This window comes from Mus musculus, chromosome 10 (genome assembly GCF_000001635.26).
Source record: "Mus musculus strain C57BL/6J chromosome 10, GRCm38.p6 C57BL/6J".
Classification (NCBI taxonomy): Eukaryota; Metazoa; Chordata; class Mammalia; order Rodentia; family Muridae; genus Mus; species Mus musculus.
In genome coordinates, this window is record NC_000076.6 from 31371033 (window position 1) to 31386895 (window position 15863).

A 15863-nucleotide genomic window follows, 5' to 3' on the forward strand; every position below is an offset into this window, starting at 1 on the left:
GGAAACAGAAACTAAACAGAGACACAGTGAAAACAACACAGGTTATGAAGCAAATGGATCTAACAGATAGCTACAGAACATTTCATCCTAAAACAAAGGAATATATCTTCTCAGCACCTAATGGTACTTTTTCCAAAATCAACCATATAATCAATTAGTCACAAAACAGGCCTCAACAGATACAAGAAGATTGAAATAATCCCATGCACCCTATCAGATCACCATGGACTAAGGCTGGTCTTAAATATTGACAAAAACAATGGAAAGCACACATACACATGGAAGCTGAACAACACTCTATTCAATGATAACTTGTCCAAGGAAGAAATAAAGAAAAGAAATTAAATGCTTTTTAGAATTTAGTGAAAATCAATACACATCATACCAAAATTTATGGGACATAATGAAAGCAGTGCTAAGAGAAAAACTCATAGCTCTAAGTGCCTCCAAAAAGAAACTGGAGAGACCTTACACTAGCAGCTTGACAGAACACCTGAAAGCTCTAGGACAAAAAGAAGCAATTTCACCCAAGAGGAGTAGACAACAAGAAATAAACTCAGGGCTGAAATTAACTAAATAGAAACAAAAGGAACTATACAAAGAATCAACAAAACCAGGAGCTGGTTCTTTGAGAAAATCAACAAGATAGATAAACCCTTAGCCAGACTAACCAGAGGGCACAGAGACAGTATTCTAATTAATAAAATCAAAAATGAAGGGAGACATAAAAATGAAAAATACATTAAAATAATTATTCTTTGTTGAATATTAACAGTTGAAATATTAAAATTATATTCTACAAACAAAAAAAGGATGGGCTTTGGTGACTAGCTTTAGGAATGTAAGCTAATGATATTTTAGCAAGGCAGAGGAAATGGCAAAGAAGGGCAAGGCCTGCCAGAGCCATGTTTGCCACTCTTGGGCTTCTAGAGTCATTTTAGTCTTTCCTAAGCATCAGAACCCTTGCAGAGTTATCTATTCTTTATTTCTTTCCAGGTTCTGGTAACTGCTATTCAACTATGTATTTATATGATTTCAATTTTTGACATTTTTAAATTTTTATTTGTGAATAAGCATGTATGCAATTGTGTGTGTGTGTGTGTGTGTGTGTGTGTGTGTGTGTGTGTGTGTGTGTGTGTGTGTTTGTGTGTGTGTATATACACTTACAGAGATCAGGAGATGTCAGATTTTCTGAGCTGAGTTAGGCAGTTGTGAGCTGTCTGCCATGAGTGCTGGGAACTGAATTTAGGGTCTCGGCAGGAGCTGCTCATGGAGCCACTTTCCTAGTTCCAAGATCAACTTTTAAACTTCTGCACATAAGTGATAACTTGTAGCCTTCTATATGTTCATACTTTCACTTACAACAATATCTTCCAATTTCATCTTTGCTGCTGCACACCTTATTTTTACAAATGAATACTATGCCATTGTATGTACATCACAGGTTCTTTATCCAGTCACCTTTGTATACATAGCTGGGACAAATTTTTGTTGGTTTTTATTATTTTTTAATTATTTTATTGTGTGTCAATTTGATACAAGTCAGGGTCATCTGGGAATAGGAAACCTCAGCTGAGAAAACTGCCTCCATAGATTGGCCTTTAGTCAGTTTTATAGGTGGTTTTCTTGATTAATGATTAATGTGGGAGGGGCCAGCCCACTGTCCGTGATGCCACCCACTCCTCAGCAAATGGCCCTGACTTGTATGAAAAAGACACCTAAGCAAGCATGAGGGGCAAGCCATTAAGGATCCCCCTCCATAGCCTCTCCTTCAGTTTCTGGTTCCAGGTTCCTGCCCCAACTTTTCTCAGTGTTGAATTATGACGTGGAAATGTAGGCTGAAATAAACTCTGCCTTCTTTAAGTAAAAAAAAAAAAAATTCGACAAATGGAAACTCATAAAATTGCAAAGCTTCTGTAAGGCAAAGGGCACTGTCATTAGGACAAAACAGCAACCAACAGATTGGGAAAAGATCTTTACCAATCTGACATCCGCTAGAGGACAAATATCCAATATATACAAAGAACTCAAGACATTAGACACCAGAGAACTAAATAACCCTATTAAAAAATGGAGAACAGAGCTAAACAGAGAATTCTCAACTGAGGAAACTCGAATAACTGAGAAGCACCTAAAGAAATGTTCAACATCCTTAGTCATCAGGGAAATGCAAATCAAAACAACCCTTAGTTTCCACCTCACACTAATCAGAGTAGCCAAGATCAAAAACGTAGGTGACAGCAGATACTGATGAGGATGTGGAGAAAGAGGAACACTTCTCCATTGCTGGTGGGATTAGAAGCTGGTACAACCCTCTGGAAATCAGTCTGGTGGTTCCTCAGAAAATTGGACATTGTATTACCTGAGGACCCAGCTATACCACTCCTGGGCATATACCCAGAAGATGCTCCAACATGTAATAAGGACACATGCTCCACTATGTTCATAGCAGCCATATTTATAACAGCCAGAAGCTGGAAAGAACCCAAATGTCCCTCAACAGAAGAATGGGTACAGAAAATGTGGTACATTTACACAATGGAGTACTACTCAGCTATTAAAAACAATGACTTTGTGAAATTCGCAGGCAAATGAATGGAACTTGAAAATATCATCCTGAGTAAGGTAACTAAGTCACAAAAGAACACACATGGTATGTACTCATTGATAAGTGGATATTAGCCCAAAAGTTCAGAATACCCAAGATTCAATTCACAGACCATATGAAGCCTAAGGAGAAGGAAGAGCAAAATGTGGATACTTCAGTGTTTCTTAGACATGTGAACAAATTACTCACAGGAGGAAATATGGAGACAAAATGTGGAGCAGAGTCTGAAAGAAAGACCATCCAGAGATTGCCCAATCTGGGGACCCATCCCATAAACAACCATCAAACGCGGAAGCTATTGTGGATGCCAGGAAGTGCTTACTGATGGAAGCCTGATATGTCTCCTTAGAGGCTCTGCCAGAGCCTGACAAACACAGAGGTGGATGCTCACAGCCAGCAATTGCACTGAGCTCAGGGGTCCCAGACGGAGGAGTTGGAGGAGGGACTGAAGAAGCTTACAAGGTTTACAGCCCCATGGAGGGAGCAACAGTATCAGCAGGCCAGACCCCCCCACCCCCACCCCTCAAAGCTCCTGGGAAATGGACAACCAACCAAAGATCACCAACAACACATGGAGGACCCATGGCGCTGGCCACATATGTATCAAAGGATGGCCTTGTTAGACATTAGTGGAAGGAAAGGCCCTTAGACTTGAGGGTGTTCGATGCCCCAATGTAAGGGAATGCCACGATGGGAAGATAGGAGTGGGTGAGTGGGTGGGGAGCACCCTCATAGAGGCAGGGAGGGGGATGAGAGAGGGGACTTCCAAAGGGGAGACCTGGAAAGAGGAAAACATTTGAAATGTAAATAAAGAAAATATCCAATAAAAAAGAAAAAAAGTGAGAAAAAAAAAGATGGTTTCAGCACTGTAGAAAACTGTCTGGTTTCTTGAAACTAAATAGTGAACTGCCATTTGGTCTAGTAGTGCTATTTCTACACAGATACCCCCAAGAAAATGAGAATCTGTATGTTCAAAGCAGCACTGTTTATTACCATGAGGGAAACAACCCAAATGTCCCACTCTGGGCGATTATCTCTGAAGCATCCAGAAGTAAAACAGAAAGTATTAAAGGCCAGTGCACAGTAAAGGATGGAACCATGAGACCCAGTAACATGAGCACAGTTACAAAAGATTTGATGCTACCATCAGGATTCTGAAACCCAAAGTCTTGGAAATGAAACTTACTAAAAGCTTACTGCTATGACCAAGAAGACAGGGAATTCTGAGAATGTTGTTGCTGGCAGTTTGCATTCAGGAAACATCCTTCTAAAAATCAATGCTTATGGTTTCCTTGCTAATAAGAATAATAAGAATGTCCACTGTCAGATTTATAGAACATAGTGATTTGATAGATATATGAATGCACAGCCCAATAATCCCAGAACCCAGACAAACCAAGGCACTTTACAATGGTCGCTCTGGTACAGAAGCCTTCTTGAACTGATACTGAGAGCTCGTGTAGTGAAGGATGTATACACATAAGAAGCTTCAAATCAATTAGCCTATCCCAGTTTACAGAAAGTAAATTTTTGATATTATACTTGACACACACAGGTTGTGAAACAGACTCTTGAGTCATTAAACTGTGTAAACTTAGCCTGTTATCCACTAAGGCCACCTGTGTTCTGCACTCTGACATGTCTGATCACTCAGTGGCCATATACAGAACTAGCAAAGACAGCCAGAATATTCTGTTTGATGAGGCACAGCGTATACTTGCTGAAATACTTGGCAGTTCTGTTAGAGGACCAAGTTGCTCTTCTATTTTGAAATGAAATTATTTTGAAGGCAGGCACACAGAAACAAATACTACATGATCTCATCTGTATTTGATCCAAAAAGCAAAGAGGCAAGAGTAAAAATGTTTTTAGTGGAGGCTGAAGAGGGAAATGAAGACAAAATGATCAAAGGGTAAAAATTATTTTAGGTAAGAGTTAAGTTCTGATATCCCACTGGGCGATAATACTGAAATAAGAGACTAAATTGTCTCACCACAAAGAAAAGCTAGGTGTGTGAGGTAGCACATATATAATACATCCCTACTTGACTACCATGCACTATTTACATGGATGCCATATATCATGCTGTACCCCATAAACATAAAATGGAAACTTATAGCAGGGTGTATTGGTAAACATCTATACACCCAACTCAGAAAACTGGCCAGAAGGATTATTAATTCCAGGTCAGCCTGGGATACACAGCAAGACTTGGCCTCAACAAAATATAATGTAAATAATGAAATAATAAAATTGAAAGCAATGTGCTTCCTTCCCTGTGAACCAGATATGGAAGGGATGGAGGGTTGAATCTCTCCTATCCTCCTGCCTTACTCTGCTCCAGGAGCCCTTCTGTAGCCCTCTCCAAGAAGAGGCACCTCTGTCTTAGTTAGGGTTTTACTGCTGTGAATAGACACCACAATCAAGGCAAGTTTTATTAAAAAAAAAAAAAAACCATTTAATTGGGGCTGGCTTACAGGTTCAGAGGTTCAGTCCATTATCATCAAGGTGAGAGCATGGCAGCATCCAGGCAGGCATGGCACAGGCAGAGCTGAGAGTTCTATGTCTTCATCCAAAGGCTGCTAGCAGAAGACCGACTTCCAGGCAACTAGAGTGAGGGTCTTAAGCCTACACCCACAGTGACACACTTATTCCAACAAGTCCACACCTCCAAATGGTGCCACTCCCTGGCCCAAGAATATACAAACCATCACATTTCACTCTCTGGCCCCCATGGACTTGTTCAAACACATGAGTCTATGGGGGATCCATACTTAAACATAGCATAATGCAAAATGCATTTAGTCCAACTTTCAAAGTCCTCATAGTCTATAACAGTCTCAATGATAAAAGTCCAAAGTTCAAGGTATCTTCTGAGATCCATCCAGAAACTTACTTAACTGTCATCCCCAAAGCAAGGCAGAAAACCAGCTGGGCAAACTCCAAACTCTGCATCTCCATGGCTGATGTTAAAGCGGTCTTCAGATCTCCACTCCTTTTTCATCTTTGTTGACTGCAACAGACTTCTTTCTCCTGGGCTGGTTCCACTCCCTGTTAGCAGCTTTCCTCAGCATGTATCCCATGGCTCTGGCATCTTTAACATCTTTGCGTCTCCAAGGCAATTTCAATGTTACAGCTTGTTTAAGTGTCTGAGATTCCACTTGATCTTTTCTGCTCCTCGTAAGGGCTGGCATCACTTCTCCAGCTCTGCCTTCTGTAGCACTCTAAGCTCAGGTTGATCCACTCCACTATGGCTGTTGTTCTTGGTGATCATGGTACTGACATCTTCAATACACTGGGGTTTTTCACTCCAACTTGGCTTCACCAATAGCTTCTAATAGGCTCTCTTCATGGTGGCAAACCTCCTTTGCATGACCCCTTCAGTCCTGGGCCATCAACTACAGCTGAGGCTACACCTCCAATGGCCTTCCATGACCTATCACAGTGCCAAGTCTCAGCTGTTCTTCATGACACCTTCATGCCTTAAAAACCAGTACCACCTTAGTGACTCTTTCCCATTACCAAGTACAGCTGCAGTGGGAGGTACAATCTTGGCTATCTCTGGAACACAGCTTCATTGTGCTCCCAGAAAACAACTTCTAGAAGATTTCACCTTAGTGATGCTGGTCTCTTCTTAATCATTGCTAGTTTCTTAGTTGCAGCAAACCAGCATCAATTGTCCCAGTAGTTCCTTCCATTCTTAACTCTAGAGCCAGAGCCACATGGCTGAATCTGCCAAGTTCAGCTGCTTGCAGGAACTAGAACATGACCCCCTTGTACTAATACATTATCACTGGCTTTATGTTTTCCAAATCCCTCACTGCCTATGCTTGGCTGTCCTGGATTTTGCTCTGTAGATTGACCTTGAGTGCAAAGATCAGTATGCCTATCTCCTGGTATTAAAGGTGTATACCACCATGCCTGGATCTAAATTTAGCTGGATAGGATCTTACCCCAAAGTCCCACTTCCTTAATCTGTTATCTCCTAGAACACAGTATTTTGGTCCATTTCACTTCCTGGTACCCCTTTAATACTCGAAGCATATATTTTACATTTTTCCTTTCTAAGCTTGATATACTTGTTCAACCTTCTCTTCATAAAATTTAACCAGAGAACAAAGTCTCTGCTGGGCTTTTTTTGAAACTTCCTTTGACAATGCAATTAATCTGAGTCTCTTCACCTTAGTCTCAGACAGACTTTTCAGACAAGGGCAAAAAGTAGCCACATTCTTCACCAAAATACCACAAAAACAGTCTTTATGCCACGTTCTGAAATTTCTCTCCTTTGAAATCTCTTGGGCCAGGTCAACACAGTTCAAATTACTCCCAGCAACAAAGTCTTCTATATTCCTACTAGGATGATCCATTAAGTCCCATTTAAAGCATCCCACTGAGTTCCAAATCCAAAGTCCCAAAGTCCACATTCTTTTAAATAAAATCATGGTCAGGACTATCACAGCAATACCCCACTCCTTGTATCAATTTCTGTCTTAGTTAGGGTTTTACTGCTGTGAACAGACACCATGACCAAGGCAAGTCTTTATAAAAAAACACCATTTAATTGGGGCTGGCTTACAGGTTCAGAGGTTCAGTCCATTATCATCAAGGTGGGAGCATGGCAGCATCCAGGCAGGCATGGCACAGGCAGAGCTGAGAGTTCTATGTCTTCACCCAAAGGCTGCTAGCAGAAGACTGACTTCCAGGCAACTAGGGTGAGGGTCTTAGGCCCACACCCACAGTGACACACCTAGTCCAACCAGGTCATACCTATTCCAACAAGTCCACACCTCCAAATGGTGCCATTCCCTGGTCCAAGAATATACAAACCATCCCAACCCAACGCAGTGAGTCAATGGTTGAGAAGAGACCACCCACAAAAGGCCCGCTACAGACCTGTATATAGGATGAGCCTGGCATTTTCTCTAGGATGGGCTCCTACAACAGCTGCTAAAGTTCTAATTAAACCCTAATTAATTGTAGCTTATTTCCCCACTCCCAGAACCTTATTCTTGTGCAAAAGAGCCCAACTAGATGCTCTCATGATTGGAATTTTCATTAAAATAATAAAAATTTTGAAGAATTCCTCTTAAGGAGATTACACCTATGTTATGGTTACTTTGGTTGTGTTTTTTGAGACAAGGTCTGATTATGTAGCCCAAGCTAGCCTAGAATTCATCCCATATCCCAAGCTGACCTCCAGTTCTTCATGTTCTTGCCCCAGATTCCTGAAAGCAAGATTAGCAAGCATGTGCAACCACACAACTGATCTGTGCCATGGTTTTCAATACATTCCATCTGGTTCATAAGTGATTAACATTCACACAACATCTCCATACTAAGGAAAACAAGAAGCACATACTTAACACTAACTGTTATTGTTAGTATAACAATATGAAAGCAGTATAGCCACCCACTTTACTTTTAGCACATGACCAGCATTACAAAAACACCTTGGGAAAATGAATCATTCTGCAGTGTATCCATTTATTATACTTTATTACAGGAAAGATAGCACAATTGCAATATGGGTCCTGTTGTGAACTAAAGATAGAAAGAGAAGATTGCTAAACATACCTGAATTAACTCTGCCTTTAGCTCTTCCTTCTCCTCCTCAGAGAGCATGCTAGAGAAGTCAGCACTGCCTACTGCATCCCCATCTCTTCCTTGTAGCGGTTCCGTCTCCAACAAGCCTTCAGACAAAAGTGACAACGCATAAAGTAAGGATTATGCATTCAGCCATTGTCCATTTCTGCAACCCTAAAGACTCCATATACTGATTTACCCTCACACTGAAAACCAACCAAAATTCTGACACCGACCCCCGCCCAAAACAACCAAAAACAAAAGAAAACAAAACTAAACTAAAACTAAGAACAAAGCCCTCATCCTAAACTTGTGATGATCTCCAAGAAAGCAAATATTGATAAGTCTAAAACAAAAGAAACAATTTTCTTAAAAAATGTGAATTAAAAGGGGTATCCAGAATGTAAACAAGGGGCTGGAGAGACTGCCCAGCGGTTAGTAACATGTACCACTCTTATGGAGGGCCTGAGTTCAGTTCGAGTCAGATAGCTCACAGCTCCCTGTAAACTCCAGCTTGAGGGCATCCCATGCCCTCTTTTGGACTCCCAGGGTACATACACTCACATGTACACACCCCTCTCCAATGCATACTTATACACATAATTCTGAAAATAAAATACATGATTTTAAAAATGTGAACAAAGTAAGCTGTCATAGAATTTGCCTGTGTCATATAAGTTCACCTTTCACTGTCTCATGGATTCAGAGAGTAGAGTCTGTATCCCACTCAGGGAGAGAGACATGATGTGAGACTTCAGATAAGCCTTCCTTCCCAGCACAGTCTCAAGGCAACTTGACTATTTTTCAAACTCAGAGCTGAATGACAGACTACATAAATAAATATGAATGGAAAAATGGATGAAAGAATACAATTAAAACAAAACCTTTCACTGAGAACTTATAATCTTTAGTGGGAGGCATGGGACCTGACTGCTTAGATGCACTTTGATTACAAACACCCTGAGGCCAGAAAATATTTTCTATTTTTGGTCTGATAACATGCAGAGGCTAGAACAGCCATGCTTCAAGGAAACACAGGAATACATGGTTCTCCAGAGAAGAAAAGGTGGGAAGCATTTGGGGTCCTGATGCTGTCCTTGTACCACAGATTAACCCCACAATAACTCAATCTATAACTTTTTCATGTGATAAAGAGGCCTTCATGCTTAAGATGCTTAATACCTGGGAGGGCCTTGAGCCATCTGGCTGACACTTTCACTGGCCTGTGGTGCCTGGAGAACCCAGAGCATACACACAAATATGTTCAGAAACTTTACTTATTTTTGAAATGGTATGTGGCAGAGCTACCATTTATACATCTGCAGTAATAGGAGAGTCTTGTAATAACCATCCTGCCAATAATATTATCCCTGTGGAAACAATAATATACACATTCTACATGACTCACAGGACAAAACTGAAAATCCCAGAAGACAACCAGTTCATATATAACAACCTTTGGAAAGTACAAGATTTCTCTAACAAGACACAGAGCAAAATATGTAAGAGCGATTAAGAATGTCTCTCCTAAACACTACCAGAGACAGAGAGGCAAGTCACACATCAGAATGTATCTTCTGTGTAAATGATTAATGAAAGATCAGGTCCTAGAATATGTAGATCAGTTTGTTTGTTTATTTATTTATTTATTTTAGAAAAAAATGGGGCTCAGCAGTCTTCACTGTCTTTTCTGTCCTACATTTAAAACTCTCCAGTCTCATCTCCAGCCCTCAAGCAAACTCCTTAGAGGGGCCGGTATCTCCTGTCTGACTGCACTCTCTGGGGACTCTGCCAGACCTCATGGCAGACCCAGTTTTCCTCCTTCCTGTGGACCATTTCACACAAGCTCTTCTGGCCCAGTCCTAGTCTGTTATGTAAGGGTTGGATGCATAGAAATATATTCCTTCCAGGAACCCCAGGAGACACACCTGCAGGGTCTTAGAAGTACTGCTTACCAAACAAGCCACAGCCAGTACAAGTTTCTAAGATCTAGAAAGGGAAACAAAAAACAAGGAGCAAAAGACCCATTCAATATAGACAAGACCATAAACCAACACATAGAATCACAATCACCCCAAATCCAGATGCCTAGACACCAGCACAAAAACATAATCATTTATACCCATGACATATGTCTCCAGCAACACTACTACAGTAGGCCCTGAGAAATGCAGTATAGCTAAAGCACAAGAAAAGGACATCAAAATAGCTATTAAGGATATGTTCACTTGCCAGATCCCTATCAATTACTCACCAGATCCCTATCAATTACTGTAATAGACCCAAGCCTACTTACTGTATATAATTAGATTGGGGGAGGGGATAATAAATTCCAGCTGCAGGCTGGTTTGGTTTTAACAGGCTGTCAACCCAAACTGGCTGTTAGCACACCAAGGATGTGGATCTCTCATCGCCCAGAAGCTGATATTACAGGTCTGCCAGTAATGTGCATTAACGCTAAAGGTTCATGTTTGCTTAGTCCCCAGTTGAGGAGGAAATAATATTTCTAGCACCATGCCTGTGTGCTCTGGGTAAAATGGATTAGCCTTCAAATTGTAAACAATTGTTAGATCAATGCTCTTGGGCTTCTTTGGTTGTGGTATCTCAGTAGAACCAACATGGCCAGGTTAGTTTCCCTGTTGGGCTGGCATACAAGAAAGTGCCCAGGGCAGAGATGCCTATCTAGGGTCTCCAGGCATCATTGCTGGTTTGTCAAGCACAGTTGACTTCATTTTTTCCTTCTTGTATGTGTGGTATGTATGAGTACCTTTGGGATCCAGATGAGGCATCAGGTTCCCTGGAACTGGACAACATGAGCTGCCATGTGGGTACTACTGAACCAAAGTGCTATGGAAAAGCAACCAGTGCTCTTAACCACTGAGCCATCTCATCTTCCCAGCCCCCAAATTTTTAAACCTAATATTTCAATAAAGTCTTATTCTCTTGAAGAAAAAAAAAGGATACGTTCAAAGATATGTTAGAAGAAATGAATAATCATTTAATGAAGTCTATAAAAATATGACCAGTGGAATAAAATGATGAGAAAGATGAAGATACAAAAGAAGGAATAGAATCACAAAGACAAAATCAAAAACATGAGGAAAAATTAGAAATAAAAACTTGAAGAAGCCAAACAAAAAACTCACAGGTAAGACTAACCAAAAGAATATAAGAGATGGAAGATTCAATATACAGAAATCTATCAACATAATCCACTATATAAGCAAACTCAAAGAAAAAAAATCACATGATCAAATTATTAGATGGTATAAAAACCTTTGACAAAATACAATACTTCCTTATGTTAAAAGTATCAGAGAGATCAGGAATTCAAGGCCCATACCTCAACATAATAAAAGCATTATACACCTAGCCAATAGTCAACATCAAAACAAATGGAGAGAAACTTGAAGCAATCCAACTAAAATTAGGGACAAGACAAGGCTGCCCACTCTCTCCCTATCTATTCAATAGTTCTTGAAGTTCTAGCCAGAGCAATTAAATGACAAAAGGAGGTCAAAGGGATACAAACTGGAAAGGAGGAAGTTAAGATATCACTATTTGCAGATGATATGATAGAATACATAAGTGACCTGAAAAATTCTACCAGAGAACTCCTAAACCCGATAAACAACTTCAGCAAAGTGGTTGGATACAAAATTAACTCAAACAAATTAGTAGCCTTCCTCTACTCAAAGGATAAACCAGCCAAGAAAGAAATTAGGCAAACTATGCCCTTCACAATAGTCACAAATAATATTACATACTCTGGAGTTTATTATAATGGAGCCATGGCTCCAGATATGTATGTAGCAGAGAATGACCTTATCTGATATCAGTGGGAGGGGAGGCCCTTGGTCCTGTGGAGGATAGATGCCCCAGTGTAAGAGATGCTAGAGCAGTGAAGCGGGAGTAGGTGCCTGGGTGGAAGAGTACCCTCATAGAAGCCAAGTGGAGGGCAGGGGATGCAATGAGGTGTTTGTGAAGGGGTAACTAGGAAGGGAAATATCATTTGAAATGTAAATTAATAAAGTGATTAATTTTTAAAAAGAGATGGAAGAAAATCTCGGACAGCGAAGACACAATATAAGAAATGGATACCTCAGTCAGAATAAATAGAGTACTGTTGGTCATGTGAGAACTTTGGAATCCAAATAGACTGTAAAGCAGCAGTCAAATGGCTGTATGTATGCTTTTGAAATACCAAAAACTAACCTGAGATGTTACATTTAAGTCACACATATAAATGAATCCTGATCCAGCTGAAGAGTTACTGTTTTGGCCCCACAGTGCCAAGTTAGTGGCCCAAATTAAGGTTAGTCTAGCTACAAAGCCTATGTACTTGTCTGTATTTTACACTTGTTTGTGCTCCAACAGATCATAGATGTGGTAGATGTTGGAGTGGGTCAACTCAAAGCCCTGGACTGGGGCCTGGGAGGTAGCTGGGTTAGTAAGTCCACTAGCTTTCCTACACCTGCACTACCAGAGTGAGCTCTCCAGGACTGGCTATCTCAGCCAATGCCATAGGGCCCGCTCTCCTCAGTGCTACAGCTAGTTATGGATAGGACCAGCTCTCCAACTCTCCAGCTCTCCTACCTGCTGGGGCAGCAGGGGATGTGGGGAGGGAAGTAACTAAATTAATTTATGAAGACAGAGGTTTATGTCTTATGGTCCTAAAGGCTGAGAAATCAAAAGCCAATGGGGCTCACATCTGGAAAGCATCCTTCTGGCAGCATTATCCCATGAGATAGTGAGGGCAGGAAAGAGCAGAATTCAGTAACACATGTACTAAACTTCTTCAGCAATAGCAGTGTATGATGACAGAGCCCTTGTGCCCTCACCACTTCTAAGTCCTATGGTACTAGAATTAGTACTATTACTACTACGACCACCTCAGGAGACCAGTGCTTCCATGTATCTGCTGGAATAGGAGCCATCAATCTGTTGGTAGTTTTAAATCAAGAGATGAGATTTAGGTTAAAGTGTCACCTTCAACACCGTGAGGAAATTGGCTATTGGCACTCTCATATTCTGAGTATCTTTTCAACCACCCCTGTGGATTTGGTACTGACTTTGTGGCCTCCACTGACTGAAGCTCTGCAGACAGTAGATTCTATGATATGGTGAGATGATCATAAACTGTTTTTGAATCAGTGATACACTGGTAGCAGAAATTAGGGAATTGCAGATTTCTTTGAAATACAAAATAACCTTGTACTATATGAGTGAAGTGAATATATCTAACTATATAACCAGCAAGGGAAGAAAGGTATAGTCTTTCAGAAAAAGCACAAAATTGTCCCAAGACTTAATAAAAGAAGGAATGCAATAAAACAGCTTAAATGAAAACTTACTCTAGGCGGTGGTGGCACACGCCTTCAATCCCAGCACTCAGGAGGCAGAGGCAGACGGATTTCTGAGTTCGAGGCCAGCCTGGTCTACAAAGTGAGTTCCAGGACAGCCAGGGCTATACAGAGAAACCCTGTCTCAGAAAAGAAAAAAAAGAAAACTTACCATGTCATAAATAATAGATTTCAGACTGTAATATTTATTACTTAATTATATTTTCTTCATAACAGTGGTAAAAAAAAAACTAAAATATGTTTATTATCAAAGGGATAAACTATCAAGCTAATCTCATTACTATAGAATTTATGGTTGCATTTAAATGTACAAAGAATCTAATATAAAGTGATGCATGGAAATTAATGATATAAAACATGTTTATTTATTAGTACCCTACGCTCTGCACATTTACTTAATTTGTCCCGCAGACTGAAGTGTTATTTTTCATGGACCTCCATAACTCAACTGCTTTTCTTTCATCTGCTCATAGCTCTTATCTAATCTGCTCCTGTATTGTGTTTACTATTGCCCTGGAGTTCTGGCAGAGGCTTCAAATGCCAGGAGAGGTACAATGGTTACCTTTAGCCTCACATCCTGAATTCAAGGCTTGAAACCTGATGCAGAAAATGCCAAGAGGTCTTAAAACTGGTACTTCTGAAGCTGAGAATCACTCACTCTGGCCTTTGAGACTGGGGTTAGAGTCGGGCAGAGAGACAGGGTCATATGGGGAATTTCCACTCACACATAAGTAGCCAGAATAAATAAACCAGAGCCTTGCCTCTCAGAAATCTTCAATAATATCACCATATCTTTTCCACATACTGTACAGTGTGCACACTCTTCCTTCCCATTCAGATATCCGAGTGCCTTTTAATGGCAGTGTGTTAATTGATAGCATTCTAGTCTTTCTTAGTGTGTATAAAGTGATAGATGACCTAACATCTTTGACATTTTAGATCTTACAAATCATGCAGCACTCATGCAATCATGGGGCACTCTTTGTGGAGTTATATGTTCCAGTGACTTAGTATTTGCATGTAACCAACGCAGTTCTCCCTGATACGTCAATCTCTGAATAACCTATAAAATATAACGCAACGTACGTGTTATATTACCTATAAAATATAACACAATGTAAGTTTTTACATTGAGTCATTGAGGAAATAATAATAAAGGGGATGGTTTTACATGTTCAGAACAATTAAAAATATTTTAAATACAGTTTTTATCATTTACTTCTTTTCTGGGATAAAACTTCATGCCCAATGTGACATAAGAGGACTTATTTAGGTTTATGGTTCTAGAGAGATTAGAATCCATCAGCGCCATAGCAAGCATGGTGGGAGGAGTGCAAGGTGAAAACTCACAGCTTGAGCCCCAAGTATGAGGCAGAGAAAGGAAACTAGAATAGTGAGAATCTTTAACGCTAGACTCTACTGACTTCTTCCTCCAGCAAAGCCATACCTCCTAACCCTCCCGCAAACAGTTCCAACAATATGGGGACCAAGCATTCAAATACAGGAGCCCATGAAAAATATTCTCATTTAAACCACCGCACAGATGGTTGAATCTGTAAGAAACAAGCAGACATAGAGGGCAAACTATCTAAATCCACAACTGTATTGCAAAATGAAAGCACACTGTTCTATAATTTGATCTTTCTTTCCATATAACTTTCTCCTCTCATTCTTAGTCATCTTGCTTGAAAACTGACCATATCAGTGGTGCTCAGTTGGTCCCACAATGTAAAACTGACTTTTCTCAACCTTGTCACAACAATATATTCATCTGTTTGCTATGGCTTTTTTTTTTTTTTTTTTTTTTTTTTTTTTTTTTTTTTTTTTTTTTTTTTTAGGTATCTCTGTGGACCTCTAATAAGTCCTGAATGAGAATTGACTCAGTTCTGCAGATTTCATCACAACATCTTAATTAATGGTTTATTGAGTGACTACAAGTCAACAGAGTAACTGGAAAGAGTCTATGTCCGGGGAACACACTGCTGCAAAACAAACTACTTTTCAACTTTGTACCATAATGTTTGAAACCTGCCTTTTCATCTGGAACATAAGGATAATAATGTTATTCATGAGGGTAGCTTATGAGGGATTACAGGTTTGCCAAAGGTCCAGTGCTGTGCCTGGCACATGATAATCAGTAAGTACATTGGTTCCAATTTGTTAAAATAAAAATATATATTATGTTTATTTGAATCATTGTAAAAAGTTCAGGTGTTGTAAGAGTAAAAATGGAGTTCTTGCCATGACTTCAAGTTACTTTAAAAATTTTTACTATGGATATAGGTTACTAACATATTGTCCCTAAGTAA

At 40.0% G+C, this 15863-nt stretch overlaps 1 protein-coding gene across 7 annotated transcripts in view; it reads right to left on the reverse strand.

The window, feature by feature from the left end:
* Nucleotides 1-15863, reverse strand: part of Tpd52l1 (tumor protein D52-like 1) — a 113615-nt gene that overhangs the window by 38660 nt on the left and 59092 nt on the right. For all 7 annotated transcript variants that reach the window (XM_030245062.1, XM_030245063.1, XM_030245064.1 and 4 more), the window contains exon 2: nt 8183-8298. In XM_030245062.1, coding sequence (XP_030100922.1) covers nt 8183-8298 — 116 coding nt within the window. The remainder of the gene's footprint in view (nt 1-8182; nt 8299-15863) is intronic.